At 46.0% G+C, this 20575-nt stretch overlaps 1 protein-coding gene across 2 annotated transcripts in view; it reads left to right on the top strand.

Moving 5' to 3' along the window:
- The window catches only part of LOC145338019 (myelin-associated glycoprotein-like), a 50465-nt gene extending 36113 nt beyond the window's left edge, over positions 1-14352 (top strand). For both annotated transcript variants that reach the window (XM_080182786.1, XM_080182787.1), the window contains exons 7-9: positions 3228-3345; positions 7828-7960; positions 12978-14352. In XM_080182786.1, the coding sequence (XP_080038912.1) occupies positions 3228-3345; positions 7828-7960; positions 12978-13094 (368 nt within the window). In that variant the 3' untranslated portion in view covers positions 13095-14352. The remainder of the gene's footprint in view (positions 1-3227; positions 3346-7827; positions 7961-12977) is intronic.
- Positions 14353-20575: the final 6223 nt, after the last annotated feature.

Below are 20575 nucleotides of genomic sequence, written 5' to 3'. Positions count from 1 at the left end.
GCACTGAACACCCAGGGGATTCAGAAACTTGCCCCATTCAGGACAAAACAAGGACATGTTTTTATAGTACAGGACCACAGAATATTCAAAGAAAACATTCCTATTGTATTAAGCTCAAATGAACATGGCTGTGTCTGAGGCTGTTCACCTCCCTCCAACACAGCTCGGAGAATGAAGGCTATGGGGTCGAATCTTACCCTGGAGAACTGAAGCAAATTAATCCAGACTGACACACTCCAGTAATAGTACTGAGAGAGTGCCGCACTGTCAGAGGGTCAGTGCTGAGGGAGTGCCGCACTGTCAGAGGGTCAGTACTGAGAGAGTGCCGCACTGTCAGAGGGTCAGTGCTGAGAGAGTGCCGCACTGTCAGAGGGTCAGTAGTGAGAGAGTGCCGCACTGTCAGTGGGTCAGTACTGACAGAGTGCCGCACTGTCAGAGGGTCACTGCTGAGAGAGTGCCGCACGGTCAGTACCAAGAAAGTGCCACACTGTCAGAGGGTCAGTACCGAGGGAGTGCCGCACTGTCAGAGGGTCAGTGCTGAGGGAGTGCCGCACTGTCAGAGGGTCAGTGCTGAGAGGGTGCCGCACTGTCAGAGGGTCAGTACTGAGGGGGTGCCGCACTGTCAGAGGGTCAGTACTGAGGGGGTGCCGCACTGTCAGAGGGTCAGTACTGAGGGAGTGCCGCATTGTCAGAGGGTCAACAATGAGGGAGTGCCACACTGTCAGAGGGTCAGTACTAGGGAGTGCCACACTGTCAGAGGGTCAGTACTGAAGCAGTGCCGCAGTGTCAGAGGGTCAGTACTGAGGAAGTGATGCACTGTCAGAGGGTCAGTGTTGAGGCAATGCCGCAATGTCAGAGGGTTTGTGTTGAGGGAATGCCGCACTGTCAGAGGCACAATACTGGGGTGTGCCACATTATCGGTGTTGCATTTTCCAAGAGGATGAGACGTTTAACTAATTCCCTCATTGGGGACAGGGGGTGCGCTGGGTGAGAGCTGGTAACATAATGGGTGGACGGAGTGCACATGTGGCTGGGGTGCCATGGAGTGCGAGGGTGCTGCTTGTTGTGGAGTGTGCTGACTGATGTTGGGAGTTCTTCCCTGTGTCCTGGAGGTAATTTCTATCTCTAACCAACATCACTGAAGACAGATGGTCTTGGTCATTATCACATTGCTTTTTGTGGGATCTTGCTGTGTGCCTGCTGGATACTGCATTTCCTACATTCCAACTGTGCCGAGAAGTTTTTCATTAACCATGCAGCTTTGGGACATGCTTGAAGGCTTTAGCAGTGCAGGCTCTTGTTTCTTGCTGCTGTCTTCTCTCCTCTCCCCAGGAAGTCACACTGGATATTACAGGCCGACATTGCACTGCAGACCAACCACGAAGCCAACATAGCTTGCTTTCTAGAGTCCAGCATTCTGAAGTATGGTGCTGAATTTGCACTGACATTGAAGCATTGTCTTCCTGATTAAGGAGACCACATTCATTCTACTCTCTGTAACAGTCAGAAATAGAACGAGTATCACATCTGACAGCAAAATACTCAGTCCAGATTAAAATGTTTCAGCCACAGCAGCAGAAGCAACAATTACCTTGGATAAAAATAAAACTGTCGAATGGACATGTCATTGACAATTTAAATGGTGCTAAGTGGCTTTATCCAAAACGACAAAAATAAAAAGTAGCAAAGTTACGTTAACCTTGATTAGACAACACTTGAAGCATTACGCACAATTCTGGTCACCATAGCCCTTGGTTAGATCACATGTGGAGCACTGTACAGAGATAATAGAATGGAACTTTACAGCCTCACTTATCCCAAAAAAGTAAAATCCCACCCGAAATCAACAGACCTTTCCATTGTCCGCCCCCTGCCCGTTGCAATTCCCTTGGCGGGCAGGACAGTAAAATTCCAGCCCTGGTCTCTTAATACAATCTGATTAGGCCACACTGGGAGCACTGTGCACAGTTCAGGTCTCCGTATCCCTTGGTTAGACTCACGTTGGGAGCACTGTGCACACAGTCTCCGTATCCCTCGGTTAGACCACACGAGAGTACCGTGCACAGTTCCAGTCTCCATATCCCTCGGTTAGACCACACTCGGAGCACTGTGCACAGTTCGAGTCTCCATATCCCTCGGTTAGACCCACATTCGGAGCACTGTGCACAGTGCGAGTCTCCGTATCCCTCGGTTAGACCACACATGGGAGCACTGTGCACAGTTCCAGTCTCCATATCCCTCGGTTAGACCCACACTCGGAGCACTGTGCACAGTTCCGGTCTCCATATCCCTCGGTTAGATCCACACTCGGAGCACTGTGCACAGTTCCAGTCTCCGTATCCCTTGGTTAGACCACACAGGGGAGCACTGTGCACAGTTCCAATCTCCATATCCCTCGGTTAGACTACACATGGGGGCACTGTGCACAGTTCCAGTCTCCATATCCCTCGGTTAGACTACACATGGGGGCACTGTGCACAGTTCCAGTCTCCATATCCCTCGGTTAGACCACATTGGGAGAACTGTGCACAGTTCCAGTCTCCATATCCCTGGTTAGACCACACATGGGAGCACTGTGCACAGTTCCAGTCTCGATATCCCTCACTTAACAACACTCGGAGCAATGTGCACAGTTCCAGTCATCATGTTCCTCGGTTAAACCACACTTGGAGCACTGTGCACAGTTCCGGTCTCCATATCTTTTGATTAGACCACATTTGGATCACTGTGCATAGTTCCGGTTTCCTTATCCCTTGGTTAGACCACACTCAGGCTCGTTGGGCTGAAGGGCATGTTTCCCGGGCTGTTTTTGTTCTTTGTTCGGAGCACTGTGCACAGCTCCGGTCTCCATTTCCCTCAGTTAGACCACACTTGGAGCACTGCACAGTTCTGATCTCCAAATCCCTTCATTAGACTATAGTTGGAGAACAGTGCTCTTGAGAGAGTCCAAAAGAAAGATTTACAAAGGAATACCAGGATTGTGAGTTATAACTAAAAGGGGTTTAACTCACTCCCACGTGGAGTGGGGAGAATGTGGGACTCATTTCCACAGGGAGTGGAGGGAATGTGGGACTCGCTCCCGCAGAGAGTGGTTGAGGTGAATAGTATTGATGTATTTAAGGAGGAAGCTGGATAAACACATGAGGGGGAATGCAATGGAAGGAGATGATGATGGGGAGGAGGCTTGTGTGGAGCTTGATAATTTCAAGAAGTTCTTCTCCCCTCAGTTGGAACAAGATCAGAGCTGATGTGGAAAATTGGATTGGTATCTGCAGGAAGTGCTGTCCTTATCATCTTGACATCTGTCATTTGTCTCATTCTCAAGGCATCAAAGAGAACCAACAAGTAAGTGAAGACGCAACTGGGATCTCCCTATCTCTGTAAACTCCTCCAGCCTTCACAACCCTCCCTATCTCTGTAAACTCCTCCAGCCTTCACAACCCTTCCTATCTCTGTAAACTCGTCCAGATCCGCACAACCCTCCCTATCTCTGTAAACTCCTCCAGCCTTCACAACCCTCCCGATCTCTGTAAACTCGTCAGCTCCGCACAACCCTCCCTATCTCTGTAAACTCCTCCAGCCTTCACAACCCTCCCTATCTCTGTAAACTCCTCCAGATCCACACAACCCTATCTCTGTAAACTCGTCCAGATCCGCACAACCCTCCCTATCTCTGTAAACTCATTCAGATCCGCACAACCCTCCCTATCTCTGTAACTCCTCCAGATCCGCACAACCCTCCCTATCTCTGTAAACTCGTCCAGATCCGCACAACCCTCCCTATCTCTGTAACCTCCTCCAGCCTTCACAACCCTCCCGATCTCTGTAAACTCGTCAGCTCCGCACAACCCTCCCTATCTCTGTAAACTCCTCCAGCCTTCACAACCCTCCCTATCTCTGTAAACTCCTCCAGATCCACACAACCCTATCTCTGTAAACTCGTCCAGATCCGCACAACCCTCCCTATCTCTGTAAACTCATTCAGATCCGCACAACCCTCCCTATCTCTGTAACTCCTCCAGATCCGCACAACCCTCCCTATCTCTGTAAACTCGTCCAGATCCGCACAACCCTCCCTATCTCTGTAAACTCATTCAGATCCGCACAACCCTCCCTATCTCTGTAAACTCCTCCAGCCTTCACAACCCTCCCTATCTCTGTAAACTCCTCCAGATCCACACAACCCTATCTCTGTAAACTCGTCCAGATCCGCACAACCCTCCCTATCTCTGTAAACTCATTCAGATCCGCACAACCCTCCCTATCTCTGTAAACTCCTCCAGCCTTCACAACCCTCCCTATCTCTGTAAACTCCTCCAGATCCACACAACCCTATCTCTGTAAACTCGTCCAGATCCGCACAACCTTCCCTATCTCTGTAAACTCATTCAGATCCGCACAACCCTCCCTATCTCTGTAACTCCTCCAGATCCGCACAACCCTCCCTATCTCTGTAAACTCGTCCAGATCCGCACAACCCTCCCTATCTCTGTAAACTCCTCCAGCCCCGCACAACCCTCCATCTCTGTAACCTCCTCCAGCCTCTCCACCCTCCCTATCTCTGTAAACTCCTCCAGCCCCGTGCAATCCTCCCTATCTCTGTAAACTCCTCCAGTCTTCACAACCTACCATCTCTGTAAACTCCTCCTACCCCTACACCCCTCCCTATCTCTGTAAACTCCTCCATCTCACACAACTTTCCATCTCTGTAACCTACTCCAGCCCCTACAGCCCTCCCTATCTCTGTAACCTCCTCCAGCCCCTACAACCCTCCCTATCTCTGTAACCTGTCCCAATCCCTACAACCCTAACTCTGTAACCTCCTCCATCTCCCAGACCCTTACCATCTCTGTATCCTCCTCCAGACCCTATGACCCTCCCTATGTCTGTTACCTCTGACAGCCATTACACCCCTCCCTATCTCTGTAACCTTCTCCAGTTCGTACAACTATCTCAAACTCTATAATCTTCTCCAGACCCTACATCCCTCCCTTACTCTGTAATCTCCTCCAGCCCTACAACCCTCCCCATCAGTTAGCTCTTCCAGCCCCTACAACCCTCCCTATCTCTATAATGTCCACCAGACTCTACAGCATTCTCTATGTTTGTAACTTCCTCAAGCCCCTGCAACCCTATCTCTGTAACCTCCTCCAGCCCCGACAAAATATCCCAACTCTGCAACCCCCACCAATTCCTGCAACCCACCCTATCACAGTAACGTCTTCTAGCCCATTCACTCCTCCCTATCTCTTTTACCTCTTCCAGCCTCTATAGTCCTCCCTATCTCTGTAACTTCCTCCGTCCCTCCAACATTTCCTATTTTTGAAATCTCACCCAGCCCCAAAACCTCCTGATTCCCATAAAATTCCTACCACTGTCCCTATCTCTGTAACCTTCTCCAGCCCTGACAGCCCTCTTATTTCTGTAACTGCCGCTAGACCCTACAATCCTCCCTATCTCTGTAACCTCATCCAGACCCAACATCCTTCCCTATCTCTGTATCCTCCTCGGGACCCACAACTCTCCCTATCTTTGTAAACTCCTCCAGTCCCTGCATCCCTCCCTATCTCTGTAACCTCCTCCAGCCCCTACAACCTTTCCTATCTCTGTAAACTCCTGCAGCCCCCTATAATTTTTTCTGTCACTGTAACTTCCTCCAGCCTCTACAACTAAGAACAAAGAACAACACAGCACGGGAAACAGGCCCTTCGGCCCAATGAGCCCACGCCGCCATCTTAACAAAGCATTTTCCTACACCTACCTTGACCCGTGTGTATGCGAATGGTACCCCCATTGGAAACCAGATTCAGGGGAGAATAATTTAGGGACAATTTGTTACACCAATCAGCCTAAGAGCACATCTTTGGGGTGTGGGAGGAAACCGGAGCACCCAGGGGAAACCCACGCAACCACAGGGAGAATGCGCAAACTTCCACAGACACGGGCCCAAATCCATGTATCTGCACAGCTAGCAGTGATAGTCACTGAGCTGTTGTGGTGCCCATCTGCTGGTCCAGTTTTAAACACACACAACGCGAAGTACTAGGCCACTCTCGAAACATCCAAGAGCAGCCCACACACGATCCACCATGTGCATGCCCCTCGTTAGACAACAAGGTGGACCGACACACCTGCGGAGCAAAAGAGACAAAACATCAACACATGTAGCATTAGATTTCCAGTAACGTCCCGAGGCTCTGACCCTTATTTAAAACCGTCTCCTATAACCCTCCATCCCTGTTTCACTCATGTGCCTAAGTAAACCTTAAACAAGTCCAGCGTGCCTGCCTCCACCACCTTACTTGGTAGTGCATTCCATATCTCCACGACCCCCTGTGTGAAAAACCTCCCTCTAGTATCCAAATTATACTTCTCCCCCCTCACCCTTAGCTCATGACCCCTCGAGATATTTGTCTTCAATCTAGGAAAAAGCCTGCCACTGTTTACTCTATCTATACCCTTATTTTATACACCTCTATCAGATCCCCCCTTAATCTCCGTCTTTCTAAGGAAAAGAGCCCCAGTTTACCCAACCTTTCCTCATAACCCAGTCCCTCCATACCAGGCAGCATCCTGGTGAACCTCCTCTGCGCTCTCTCCAGGGCTTCCACGTCCTTCCGGTAGTAAGGTGACCAGAACTGGACATAGTACTCCAAATGCAGTCTAACCAACGTTCTGTACAACTGTAGCATTAGACGCCAGCTCTTATACTCTATACCCCTTCCTACAAAGGCCAGCATACCGTAAGCTTTCTTCGCAATCTTCTCCACCTGGGTTTCCACCTTCAGAGACTTGTGCACTTGCACTCCCAGGTCCCTCTGCATTTCTTTACTCTTAATTGGTCTACCCTTTATCATGTAACTCCTCCCTGCATTATTCCTTCTGAAATGCATCACCTCGCATTTATCAGGATTAAATTCCATCTGCCATCTATCTGCCCAATATACCAGCCTATCTATATCCTGCTGTGTCACCTGACATTCCTCCTCGCTATCCGCCAATCCTGCCATCTTGGTGTCATCTGCAAACTTGCTGATCACATCACGCACGCCCTCTTCCAAGTCATTTATGTATATTACGAATAGGAGAGGTCCCAGTACTGAGCCCTGCGGCACACCACTGGTGACGGACCTCCAGCTAGAAAAGGACCCTTCCACTAGTACTCTCTGTCTCCTGTTGCCTAGCCAGTTTTCAATCCATCTAGATACGTGTCCCTGTATCCCATGAGCCTTAACCTTTTCTGCCAGCCCACCGTGAGGGACTTTGTCAAACGCCTTACTGAAATCCATATAGAGGACATCAACGGCTCGTCCATCATCAACCGTTTTTGTCACCTCCACAAAAAATTCTACCAGATTCGTAAGGCAAGACCTCCCCTGTTCGAGATCTGTGCTGTTCTCCAACTTCCATTGATCCGCTATTTGCAGGGCTATAAGGAGAGTGCACAGGGGACTGGAGAGAGTGATGATTGTGAACCAATGCTTCAAACAGCTGGCATGGGCACAATAGGCTAAATGGTTTGTATTCTGTATTGTCTCCTTTCTCCTTCATCCTGAAAAGTATCATCTCCAAACTCTCTTTGAGTTAAATTTTATCTCTCTATCCAATCTTCCAATTTGTCCCTGTTTTCCTGAAGTGCCAGCTCTTCCTTTTCCCAGTTGGTCGTGTTCCTGAATTCAACACTGTTTGAAAGTTGGGAAAATGAGTTGGATCTCAGACACTGAATTAGCCACAAAAATTAAAATGTAATTACAACATCTATGGTTTCAATGGGAACCTCTTTGATTATTTCTCTGCCTTTTAATTTGTCCTAAATTCTGTTTTCAGACCAGGACGAGATGGAACAAGCCAGCCAAGAAAGGTGATCTCAGAGGAACAATCTGAAATTAAGTCAATGAATCAAAAACCAAACAAATCAAAATATGATGACACATTTTCTATACATCCCAAAATATGCCAGGTAAAACTTTCTCCATGGTTGATATTCATGTTATAATTACTCCTTAGACATATAGGTGAAGAACATATTTGATTTGATTTGATTTATTATTGTCATATGTATTGATACACATGTATTGTTTCACTGTACAACCAAAGCATTCATAGAGTACATAGAGGAGAAGGAGAGGATGCAGAATGTAGAGTTACAGTCATATCTAGGCTGTAGAGAAAGAGCCACTTAATGGGATGTCCATTCAAAAGTCTGATGGCAGCAGGGAAGAAGCTGTTCTTGAGTCGGTTGGTACATGATCTCAGACTTTTGTACTTTTTTCTGATGGAGAAAGGTGGAAGAGAGAATGTCCGGGGTGTGTGAGGTCCTTAATTATGCTGGCTGCTTTGACGAGGCAGCGGGAGGTGTAGACAGCGTCAATGGCTAGGAGGCTGGTTTGCGTAATGGTCTGGGCTTCGTTCACAACTCTTTGTAGTTTCTTGTGGTCTTGGGCAGAGCAGGAGCAATACCAAACTGTGATACAACCAGAAAGAATGCTCTCTATGGCGTATCTATAAGAATTGGTGAGAGTCATAGTAGACATGCCAAATTTCTTTAGCCTCCTGAGAAAGTCGAGCATTGAGGAGCTTTCTTAACCAAAGTGTTGGCATGGAGGGACCAGGCCAGGTTATTGGTGATCTGGACACCTAGAAATTTGATGCTGTCCACCATTTCTACCCCATTAATGTAGAAAGGGACATGTCCTCCACCATGCTTCCTGAAGTCGATGATTACATCCTTCGTTTTACTGACATTGAGGGAAAGATTATTGTCCTCACACCAGTTCACCAGATTCTCTATCTCTTTCCTGTACTCTGTCTCATCATTGTTTGAGATCCAACCCACTACGGTGCAGTCATCAGCAAACTTGAAAATCAAGTTGGAGTGCAATACAGGATGAGTACACAGTCTTCATGGGCACTGGTGTTGAGGATAATCGTGGAAGAGATATTGTTACCTTTCATTATTGATTGTGATCTGTGAGTTCGGAAGTCTAGGATCCAGTCTGGAGTTCTACGTTTTGGTCTCCTTTCATAAGAAACAATATAATTGAACTAGAAACAGTTCCAAGTTGGTTCAATCAATTAATTCCTGGGATAGGGAAGTTATCATATGAGGAAAGGCTGGCATGATTCTACTGGAGTTTGGAAAAATGAGAAGTGATCTTATTGAAAGATATACGCTTCTTAGGTGACAAGACAAGGTAGATGCTGAAAAGATGATTCCCATTGTAGGAGTGACGACAATGAAGAGACACGTTTAAAACAAGTTGCTGATTGGAGTCATATTGAGCATTAAAAAAGATGGCTGTGATGGCTGGAGATCAATCATCACAACCCCAGGACAGCACTTCATGGGTTCCTCAGGGTAGCGTCCTAGGCTGAACCATCTTCATTTGCTTCGTCAATGACCTTCCTTTCATTGACCGGTGGGTTGGCACTGGGGACAGCAATCGGACTGGGGGGTGGCAATCGGGTGCGGGATAAGGGAGGGAGAGGCTGCAATGTCTGAGGAGTGGAGGCAGTGACATATCTCTCAGTACACTGTATACACTTGTGCACAGTTCACTGAGAGATTGGGGTGCATGCGCAATAGCACCCCTAAAGCTCAGCAGCAGGCTTCCTGATGTGAATAGGCTCCACCCTCTCTCCCAACTGGCAAGAATCACATTTGGGACCTTTTTTTGCTAAGTGCCATACAGCTGCAACTGAGAGTTGCCAAAGAAGGGTTTAGTTTTCTCCTATTTTCTCTTGCTCGTTTGGCACTGAGGGAACAATCTTACCAAAAATATTCTAATTGTCATAACATTGTGAAAACAGGATCTTCCGCATCAGTCTATTGGGCGAGCCTGGCGCTGCAATCTTCCAGCATTCAATTTTTTTGACAGCGGGGAGATTTGCACCAGTGTTGGGGACAGAGCCTAAGTACACCAGTGAAGCCAGCTTCAGAGCATTTAGGCACCATTTCACTGTACACCCGATCTCTAACTGGGCCAGGAGACCTCCTTACAGGCCTCCCCATGCACATTTGACCCCCACCCCCATCATCAGGGCATTTTCAACCGCCCCCATCCCAGCCCCCCAACACTGCTTGCCGGCATCAATGCATCAGGACCCTCCCAATGAGTCCCCAGGCTGACCACTGACATGACACCCCCATCATGAATCCCTCTGCAGCCCAGCTCTGCAGAGCTTCCTCCTTTCAGAGCCCACCTCCCCCCCGCCCCCCCCCCCCCCCAGTATGCCCCCCTACAGATCTCCTGCCTGCATAAGCCTGCATCATTCTGCTTAGCCCCCTGTCCCCCCATAATAGCCCCACCCCCATATAGGCCCCATCCCTTGGCACTGCACCTGACACACTTCTTGTGGCAGATGGGCACTGCCAGGATGCCAGGTGGGCATTGCTAGGCTGGCAATACCCAATGAGCACTGCCCAGCCATCCCCAGACCACCCAGAGGCTTCAATGCATTCCAATTCCCTCCAGCAGGGCCATGGCACTGATCTCTGTTACTGCAGAGCAGTGGTGATGCTCAGCAGCGTGACATCTCGCCAGCAAGGGAGGAGCATCTGGGAGTGCGGTAATTATATTTAAATGTCATCAATTCTACATTAATAGGTTTGCATCCAGCCTCGCCAGTGAAAAGGGACCAGAAGGATCGTGATGCAAATCAAATTTTTGGCCTCTCAAGCTATGTTCCTGTCTCGCCATTCTGATTGACAGTGCAGTGAGCCAGTAAGATCACACCCATAGATACAGTGTTACAAGAGCAAGACAGAGCCTAGGAATCCTGCAGAGAGTAACTCACCTCCTGACTCCCCAAAGCCTGTCCACTATTTACACAGCACAGGTTCGGAGTGTGATGGAGTACTCTCCACTTGCCTCAATGAGTGCAGCTCCAACAAGACTCAACACCATCCAGGACAAAGCAGCCCTGCTGCACATTCACAAACATTCAGTCCCTCCACCACCGATGCTCAGTGACAGCCGTGTGTACCATCTACAAGATGCACTGCAGGAATTCAAGCAGAACTTTCCAAACCCAGGACTGCTGCCATCTGGAAGGACAAGGGCAGCAAATACATAGTGATACCTCCACCTGGTGGTTCCTCTCGGAGTCACTACCATCCTGACTTGGAAATGTATTGACTGTTCCTTCACTGTCACTGGATTAAAATTACCTCTCTAACAGCACTGTGGGTGTACCTACATCACATGGACTGCAGCAGTGCAAGAAATCAGCGCACTGCCACTGAAAGAGCAATTAGGGATTGGCAATAAATGTGCCCAAACCAGTGAAGCCCACATCCTTCAACTGGATGAATAATAAAAGGCAGACACAGTTCAGCGTCAGTAATCAAACACCATTCAGTGTTAATAATCTAACCACGTTCAGTGTCAATAATCAAACCCCGTTCAGTATCAATAAACAAACCCCGTTCAGTATCAATAAACAAACCCCGTTCAGTATCAATAAACAAACCCCGTTCAGTATCAATAATCAAACCCCGTTCAGTGTCAATAAACAAACCCCGTTCAGTGTCAATAATCAAACCCCGTTCAGTATCAATAAACAAACTCCGTTCAGTGTCAATAATCAAACCCCGTTCAGTATCAATAATCAAACTCCGTTCAGTGTCAATAATCAAACCCCGTTCAGTGTCAATAATAAAACTTCGTTCAGTGTCAATAATCAAACCCCGTTCAGTATCAATAATCAAACCCCGATCAGTGTCAATAATCAAACTCCGTTCAGTATCAATAATCAAACCCTGTTCAGTGTCAATAATCAAACCCCGATCAGTGTCAATAATCAAACTCCGTTCAGTGTCAACAATCAAACTCCGTTCAGTGTCAACAATCAAACCCCGTTCAGTGTCAATAATCAAACCCCGTTCAGTATCAATAATCAAACTCCGTTCAGTATCAATAATCAAACCCCGTTCAGTGTCAATAATCAAACCCCGTTCAGTGTCAATAAACAAACCCCGTTCAGTGTCAATAATCAAACCCCGTTCAGTGTCAATAATCAAACCCCGTTCAGTATCAATAATCAAACCCCGTTCAGTGTCAATAATCAAACTCCGTTCAGTGTCAATAATCAAACCCCGTTCAGTGTCAATAATCAAACTCCGCTCAGTATCAATAATCAAACCCCGTTCAGTATCAATAATCAAACCCCGTTCAGTGTCAATAATCAAACCCCGTTCAGTGTCAATAATCAAACTCCGTTCAGTGTCAATAATCAAACCCCGTTCAGTGTCAATAATCAAACTCCGTTCAGTGTCAATAATCAAACTCCGCTCAGTGTCAATAATCAAACTCTGCTCAGTATCAATAATCAAACCCCGTTCAGTATCAATAATCAAACTCCGTTCAGTGTCAATAATCAAACCCCGTTCAGTGTCAATAATCAAACTCCGATCAGTGTCAATAATCAAACCCCGTTCAGTATCAATAATCAAACCCTGTTCAGTATCAATAATCAAACCCCGATCAGTGTCAATAATCAAACCCGATCAGTGTCAATAATCAAACTCCGATCAGTGTCAATAATCAAACCCCGTTCAGTATCAATAATCAAACCCTGTTCAGTGTCAATAATCAAACCCCGATCAGTGTCAATAATCAAACTCCGTTCAGTGTCAACAATCAAACCCCGATCAGTGTCAATAATCAAACTCCGTTCAGTGTCAATAATCAAACCCCATTCAGTATCAATAATCAAAGTCCGATCAGTGTCAATAATCAAACCCCGTTCAGTATCAATAATCAAACCCCGATCAGTGTTAATAATCAAACCCCAATCAGTGTCAATAATCAAACCCCGATCAGTGTCAGTAATCAAACTCTGTTCAGTGTCAACAATCAAACCCCGTTCAGTGTCAATAATTAATGTCTAGTCTGGGTGGAATTTTCAATTTGGATCAATTGTATTCAACCCAGATCATTCTGATTATCTCTGTGTCATTATTGTTTTTATTACAGAAGAAAGACAGGAAAGATCTGGAAATGGAATCCAAACATGGCATTAATCCTGATCCAGAAGATCATATTTATGAAACTTATGATTTTGCCGAAGATTCTGTTTATGTGAATACATAAACTGAGTGCAAAAGAGACACCCACAGTGTGTGGAGAACACAGAGCCTGAGAATCATTCCAAATGCCTGCTTATCTCCCTGAAATCCATAGGAGATCACTCCCAAGAATTATGTTTGAAGCTCTTGTTATAATCTGATGGAATGTCTTTGAAATGATCTCTCTGAACTGATTCTCTGTGTTTCAGTTTGTCCCTCATTGCTGGAAAACCCCTCTCCATTCTGATTGGGAATGTTTTTAGATGTTGTTTGATGATCCACCAAGACAAATTCAATTCTATCCCTGTGAATATGAGTGAATTTTCATTTTGATACTCACCTTCCTGCCTGTCAGGTTTATAGAATATTCATCTTTAGTGTAGGCTTGTGGAAAGGCAGGGTCAGTGCATAGTTGGACCCATTGCTTAATTTACTTTTGGAATGAAGTTTATTTTCAGATAATATTTGGATTTCAGAATTCATCATAAAGTATCAAAAAACTAACATCCATCTGGGGGGCAGGAAACATGGTTGTAGAACTGGGAGATTCTCTGCAGCACAGAAGTATGATGTGTTGTGATGATACTGTGCCTTTAAGAAATGTATTTTAATCATGTTCTTTGCAGTTTGTAAGCAGACCTTTTCTTTGTTATTGGCCCTGATCTGTCTGCGCCGATGTCCTTCAATTGTTGCTAAAGCCATATAATGGGCCTATTGTTTATTTTTAAGGTAGGCTTAATGCAATGTCCTGGAGTTGATGACCCTTTTGGGAATTGTTGATTTGCAACTGCTTGACAGGTTAGCTAGTACCTTTGGATAGTTTTTTTTTACACAGGAGAAATCCCCTTTCAGTTTAGCAGAAGCTGTTTGGACTCTCGGCTGAAAAGCTGTATTTTTGTGTCTCTCCCTGGTATTGGAAGTCCTACTCCCTGTAAGGTACGACTAGAATCTATAGGCAAACAGTGTCTCTGTATGTCTCAAAGTGGGCAAGAAGTTCCAGGATTGAGGAGACCCAAGCATTTCAATTCCACATCCAAAGGACCGATTCACAGCAGGTGTTGTAAAGCTGCAAGATCCAGCATCATTACTTTTTGTGCTAAGACGAGAACAAGGTTTGTAAGGGTGTTTGTGTTGAAACAGCATTCTTAGCCGTTAAGGTTTATACAATATCATGATTGTTTCTTTTCTTGTTGTAATTAGTAAAGGTTATTGCCAATTGTCTTATATGTTTACTATATTCTTAAATAAACTTTGTTTGAAGAAAGCTCCCTAGTGGGTCATTTGAATCGTATATGTGGAGTGAAACATACCCAAGCCAAAATTCCAAATGCAAAACTTATGGTTTAGGCTGACTTCATAAAACGCCTTGAAGTTTCTGACCTGCATTATAACAGTGTTTACATTCATGTCATCAATGTAACTGTTAACTGACCCTCTGACAGTGTGGCGCTCCTCCAGTACTGACCCACTGACAGTGTGGCGCTCCTCCAGTACTGACCCACTGACAGTGCGGCATTCCCTCAGTACTGACCCTCTGACAGTGCGGCATTCCCTCAGTACTGACCCTCTGACAGTGCGGCATTCCCTCAGTACTGACCCTCTGACAGTGCGGCACTCCCTCAGTACTGACCCTCTGACAGTGCGGCACTCCCTCAGTACTGACACTCTGACAGTGCAGCACTCAGTACTGACCCTCTGACAGTGCGGCACTCCCTCAGCACTGATTCTCTGACACTGCGGCACTCCCTCAGTACTGACCTGTGTGGCACTCCCTCAGTACTGACCTAACTGTGTGGCACTCCCTCAATACTGACCCTCTGACAGTGCGGCACTCCCTCAGTACTGACCCTCTGACAGTGCGGCACTCCCTCAGTACTGGCTGTCTGACAGTGTGGCACTCCCTCAATACTGACCCTCTGACAGTGCGTCATTCCCTCAGTACTGACCCTCTGACAGTGCAGCACTCCCTCAGTACTGACCCTCTCAGTAATGCAGTCCCTCAGTACTGAAGTGACTTTCTGGCTTATGTGCTTTGTGATGAAGAATCCTACATTGACATCACATCTTTCATATTCTCAGCATCTTCTCAAAATGTTTCACAGTCAATGCAAGTTAACTGATCCTGATTCTTTTTAGATGCATCACAGAATCTCACAATCACTTCTCCTGATACAATTTACCCTTCTTTGATCAATATAACTGAGGGGAATTCAACAGTGATAATCTGCTCTGTCGAAAGCTTCCCAGCTTCTAACCTGACCTGGAGACATCTTAATGTCACAATGAACAGAACAAGATCCAACAATGAGCTGCGGTTGGTGATTCCTCACATTACATCCAGGGACACTGAAGATTATCAGTGTGTGGCTGAGAATGAACATGGAGCAGTGGAGGGGTCCATCACCATCACTGTGGAACGTGAGTGTGACAAAACATTCATTTATTTGTTACTATTGCAGTCTGAGTGGAACTATTGGCATCAATTTGATTATTCTCTTGTTTCTTCAGTCCCCATCTCAATGTTTTCCATCCATCTAATTTTTCTCCTTCCTCCTCTATTTTTACTCTCAGGCAGGTCTTTTACAGCTGTTCACACTTGCGGGTTCTTCTTGTCCACCAGATAGCTAACCCACATCACTGGTTTCCTTGTGGCAAGTGATGCATTCAATGGGAAACCCACTGGATGATTCTGCCACCTGCCAATGGGGAGGCCACCTCTGCCACCACAAAACACATGGGGGTTTTGCGGAACTGTCAGTGGGTCAGTACTGAGGGAGTGCCACACAGTTAGAAGGTCAGTACTGAGGGAGTACCACACTGTCAGAGATCAGTACTGAGGGAGTGCCACACTATCAGAGGGTCAGTGCCACAATGTCATTTCCAATCTCCATACCTGACTAACTTTCTCTCTAACTTATACTGAGCAATCCTTTTCATTGCTGAACTTTACCTCTTGATCTCAGTCACTCATTGGTCTTTCTGCCCATCCAGCTCATTCTGAATATCTTCCCAAACCCACATTTCAAAAGCTGTTCTCCTCTGTCCAACTCTCACATCAATAAAGTGGAACACACCACATTGGTGACTGGGTTCAACCTTTAGGCAGCTTCATGCTGATGCTTTTGCACTTCCAGACACTACTTTAGTCAGTGGTTCCGCCTCTTGTAACCTAATCTAACCCAGATTTCATTCTTGATGTAATTGTGGTGTTTATAAGAACATAAGAACTAGGAGCAGGAGTAGGCCATCTGGCCCCTCGAGCCTGCTCTACTATTCAATGAGATCATGGCTGGTCTTTTCATGGACTCAACTCCACTTACTCACCCCTCACCATAACCCTTCATTCCTTTACTGTTCAAAAATTTATCTTAAAACATTCAATGAGGTAGCCTCAACTGCTTCACTGGGCAGGGAATTTCACAGATCTTCACTGGGCAGGAGATTCCACAGATCTTCACTGGGCAGGAGATTCCACAGATCTTCATTGGGCAGGGAATTCCACGGATCCTCACTGAGCAGGGAATTTCACGTATCTTCACTGAGCAGGGAATTTCACGGATCTTCACTGGGGAGTGAATTCCACGGATCTTCACTGGGTAGGGAATTCCAGAGATCCTCACTGAGCAGGGAATTTCACGGATCTTCACCGAGCAGGGAATTTCACAGATCTTCACTGAGCAGGGAATTTCACAGATCTTCACTGAGCAGGGAATTTCACAGATCTTCACTGAGCAGGGAATTTCACAGATCTTCACTGGGGAGGGAATTCCACAGATCCTCACTGAGCAGGGAATTTCACAGATCTTCACTGGGCAGCGAATTCCAAAGACGAGACAAGGTTCATCATACTCATTCACAATGATTTGTGCCGTCAACTCATTTATCTTGTTTTGAATGCTCCGAGCATTCAGATGAAGTGCCCTTATGCTAGTGTTTGTATCTTCTTTTTGAATTCTAACACTTCCATTAAACATCTCCTGAATTCTCTTTCCTTTTAACTTTTTTCCTGATTTTTATTGCAGTTGGAACTTTCTCCCCACATTTTACCCTTGTTCCTTCTCGGGCTTCTTACGTAGGTTCCCATCCCCTATGTAGTTTAAACTGTCCCCAACCGCACTAGCAAACACTCCCCTTCGGACATTAGTCCCAGGCCTGCCCAGGTGTAACCCATCCAATTTGTACACATCGCACCTCCACCAGAACCAGTCCCAATGCCCCAAGAATCTGAAACCCTCCCCCTGACACCACCTCTTCAACCACATATTTAACCGATATATCCTGTCATTTCTACCCTGACCCGTACATGGCACCGGTAGTAATCCTGAGATCACCACCTTTGAGATCTCTTAACTTTCTTCCTAGCTTTGTGTATTCTGCTTTTAGGACCTCACCTCGTTTTATACCTATGTATGTTTTGTACCAATGTGTACTACGACCACTGGCTGTTCACCCTTCCCCTTTAGAATACCCTGCAGCCGCTCCAAGACATTCTTATCCCTAGCACCAGGGAAGCAACATACCATCCTGAAGTTTCCTTTGCAGCCACAGAAACATCTGTCTATTCCCCTTACAATTGAATCCCCTGTAACTACTGCACTGGCACACTTTTTACCCCTTCCCTCTGCAGCAGAACAAGTTTGGCTGCTGCTGCTTTCCTTAGAGAGTTCATTCCCCTCGACAGTATCCAAAATGGTATACCTGTTTTGCAGGGGAATGGCCACAGGAGATTCCTGCACTACCTACCTGTTTCTCTTGCTCTGTTTGGTGGTCACCCATTTCTTTTCTGCCTGCGGAGTCTAAACCTGGGTGTGACCACCTCTCTATACATGCTATTCACGATACTTTCTGACTCGCGGATGCTCCACAGTGTCTCCAGCTGCTGCTCCAGTTCTGAAACTCGACCTTCCAGAAGCTGTAGCAAGAGACCCCTGTAACAGAGGATTGCAGGTATCCACATTGTCACCTCAGAATCAGAAGTTGCGGGTTCAAGTTAAAAAGTTAATTTATTAGTGTCACAAGTAAGGCTTACATTAACAGTGCAATGAAATTACTGTGAAATTCCCTAATCGCCACACTCCGGCGCCTGTTCAGGTCAATGCACTTAACCAACACATCTTTGGACCATGACAGGAAACCAGAGCACCCAGAGGAAACCCACATGAACACAGAGAGAATGTGCAAATCCCACACAGACAGTAACCCAAGCCAGGAATTGAACCTGGGTCTGTGGCTCTGTGAAGCAACAGTGCTAACTACTGTGCCACTGTGCTGCATTCATCTAACTCCATAAACCTAAGCTCATAATAAATGCTGACAGTCCTCATGCACTGAGGTTTCTAACTGACAACCTTGTTTGTCCTCACAGATTTGAGTTCAATGAAAAACCTGAATTAAAATGCTAATGGAACTATTGCTGACTCTCAAAAAACCTATCTGGTGAACAAATGTACTTCAGGGGAGGAAATCTGCCATTCTTTCCTGGCCTGGCCTACATGACTCCAGAGCCACAGCAATGGTTTGTTTGTGTGCCCCCTGAAATGGTCACATCAGGCACTCAGTTCAAGTGCAATTAAGGATGTGCACATAATATTGGCTCACATCAATGAATAGAAAATAGTCTGATGTTGAAGACACTGCACCGACTTGGTGCATTATTCCTGGTTTGTTTGTTTTTCCATTTCTAACCATTAAAGAACACCCAAGACAGATTATCCAGGGATTTATCTTGTTGATTGATATCTGTGGGATATTGTTCTGTGCAAATTGGCATCAAATATGCTAAATAAATGCTGGTCATTGTTTAATGTTGGGAACAATCTTGATGGGAGAAAACTGAAACTGGAATTTATCCTGGAGAAACATTGAGCTGTTGTTTGGGAGTCTCTCCTTCAACACTTCAGAATAAACTAGATCTTCCACATTGTTGTGATGTTTACTTCAGTGCCCAGGACACATTGATCATTCCATTAGTTGCTGTTAGCCTTCTTTCAGTGTCCAAGGTGGTGATGGAGCTTCTTCTTGAACAGGTTCAGTCCCGTGTGGTGAAGGTGCTCCCATGGCGCCGATAGGGAGGGAGCTCCAGGATTTTGACCCAGTGACGATGAAGAAATGACCGATATATCTCCAAGTGGGGACTTTGTGTGTGAGACTGGGAGAGGAACTTGGAGGTGATGGTTTTCCTCATGTTCCTGCTGCCCTTGTCCTTCTAGAGGAGGCTGGGGGTTGTGGCTTTGGGAGGTTTTATTGAAGAATGTGGCAATGGGGGCAGAAGAGAAAGAAGACTTGTTCTCCTCCTTGTCCTCTCACCCTCCTCTAGGAAGCTTCAATCCCAGACAATAAATTAATTCTTTAAAACTCCTTCAGAATAAATCCAACTGTTTATCCCAGCTCAAGAAAGATTTCACTCCAACATTTCCTTCTCTGAGCTTCCTTCATGTGATTTTTCACCCAATAAGCTGAACTGAACCAAAATTTTCAAATCTTAACAGTTTTTTCCTCTAACTTTGCTGCTCGGGGCAGGGAAGGGGCCAGAGACAGATGACCAATCTGGAACCAGGCCCCTCTGATCAAAGCGAATCCTGAATCGGGGGCAGGGGGGTGCGCAGGACAGTGAGTATTACGGGATGTGGGACATGGTAACCAGCAGTAACCAACCACTGGGCCCAGCTGGTGAAAGTGGCAGGGAAAGAGACCACTGGACGGGCAGGATGACCACTGATTGACAGTATACTAACCAATCAGCAGCAGGGGCAGGATCACACTAGATCCTCACAGTAAACACTACACCCTTGAACTGTCTCAATTCCCACTCCAGTAATACTCAGTATATTAACAAATTCAAGGGAATTTGACACTTAGTTTTATCCTCTGGTAGTGGGGCAGGTAGTCAGTGGGAAGAGAAGCCAGTGGGGTGGTCAGTGAAAGAGTTGTGTGGTCAGTTCGAGGTGGGGGGCAGGGGGAATGGGTTTGAACAGCATGTCCAGATTTTGCAGTGATATTATCAGTGAAAAAGGATAGCTTCACCATCAATACTCCACTGAAACTGACAACAACGTCTAGAGTCCACACATGTGCAGGTAACACGAAGTTGTAAGATTGAATTAAAAACAGAAAATGCTGGAAAATCTCAACAGGTCAGCCTCCATTTCGAGTTTAGATTAACCTTTGTCAGCGTATTTTGCTTTTATGTAAGAGATTGAATGTTCCTCTGGAGTATACCAGTGAGGTACTACACCTCCATAAGTAATCAGCGGATTCAGAAAGATCTCCACTTTTAACACTGTTACGGTAAAAATCTTTGCAGATTGTAAATATGCTCGATGTGGCATCTTGCTGAATGAGATATAGCTGGATTTTGAAATTGAATTAATTTCCTAATTGCTGCTAAATAAATGTACTGGCCCTCGAAAGCAGATTTCCAATTTGCACAATGTCAAATCCCACCAACATGATTTTAAAAAATCTACTTTTTAAAAATTGAATTTTGTTTAATTTACTACACTTATA

This window comes from Carcharhinus amblyrhynchos, unplaced genomic scaffold, assembly GCF_965287045.1.
Source record: "Carcharhinus amblyrhynchos unplaced genomic scaffold, sCarAmb.v2.hapA scaffold_89, whole genome shotgun sequence".
Classification (NCBI taxonomy): domain Eukaryota; kingdom Metazoa; phylum Chordata; class Chondrichthyes; order Carcharhiniformes; family Carcharhinidae; genus Carcharhinus; species Carcharhinus amblyrhynchos.
Note: the sequence above shows the minus strand (reverse complement) of the source record. Positions and strands in the feature narration are given on the sequence as shown.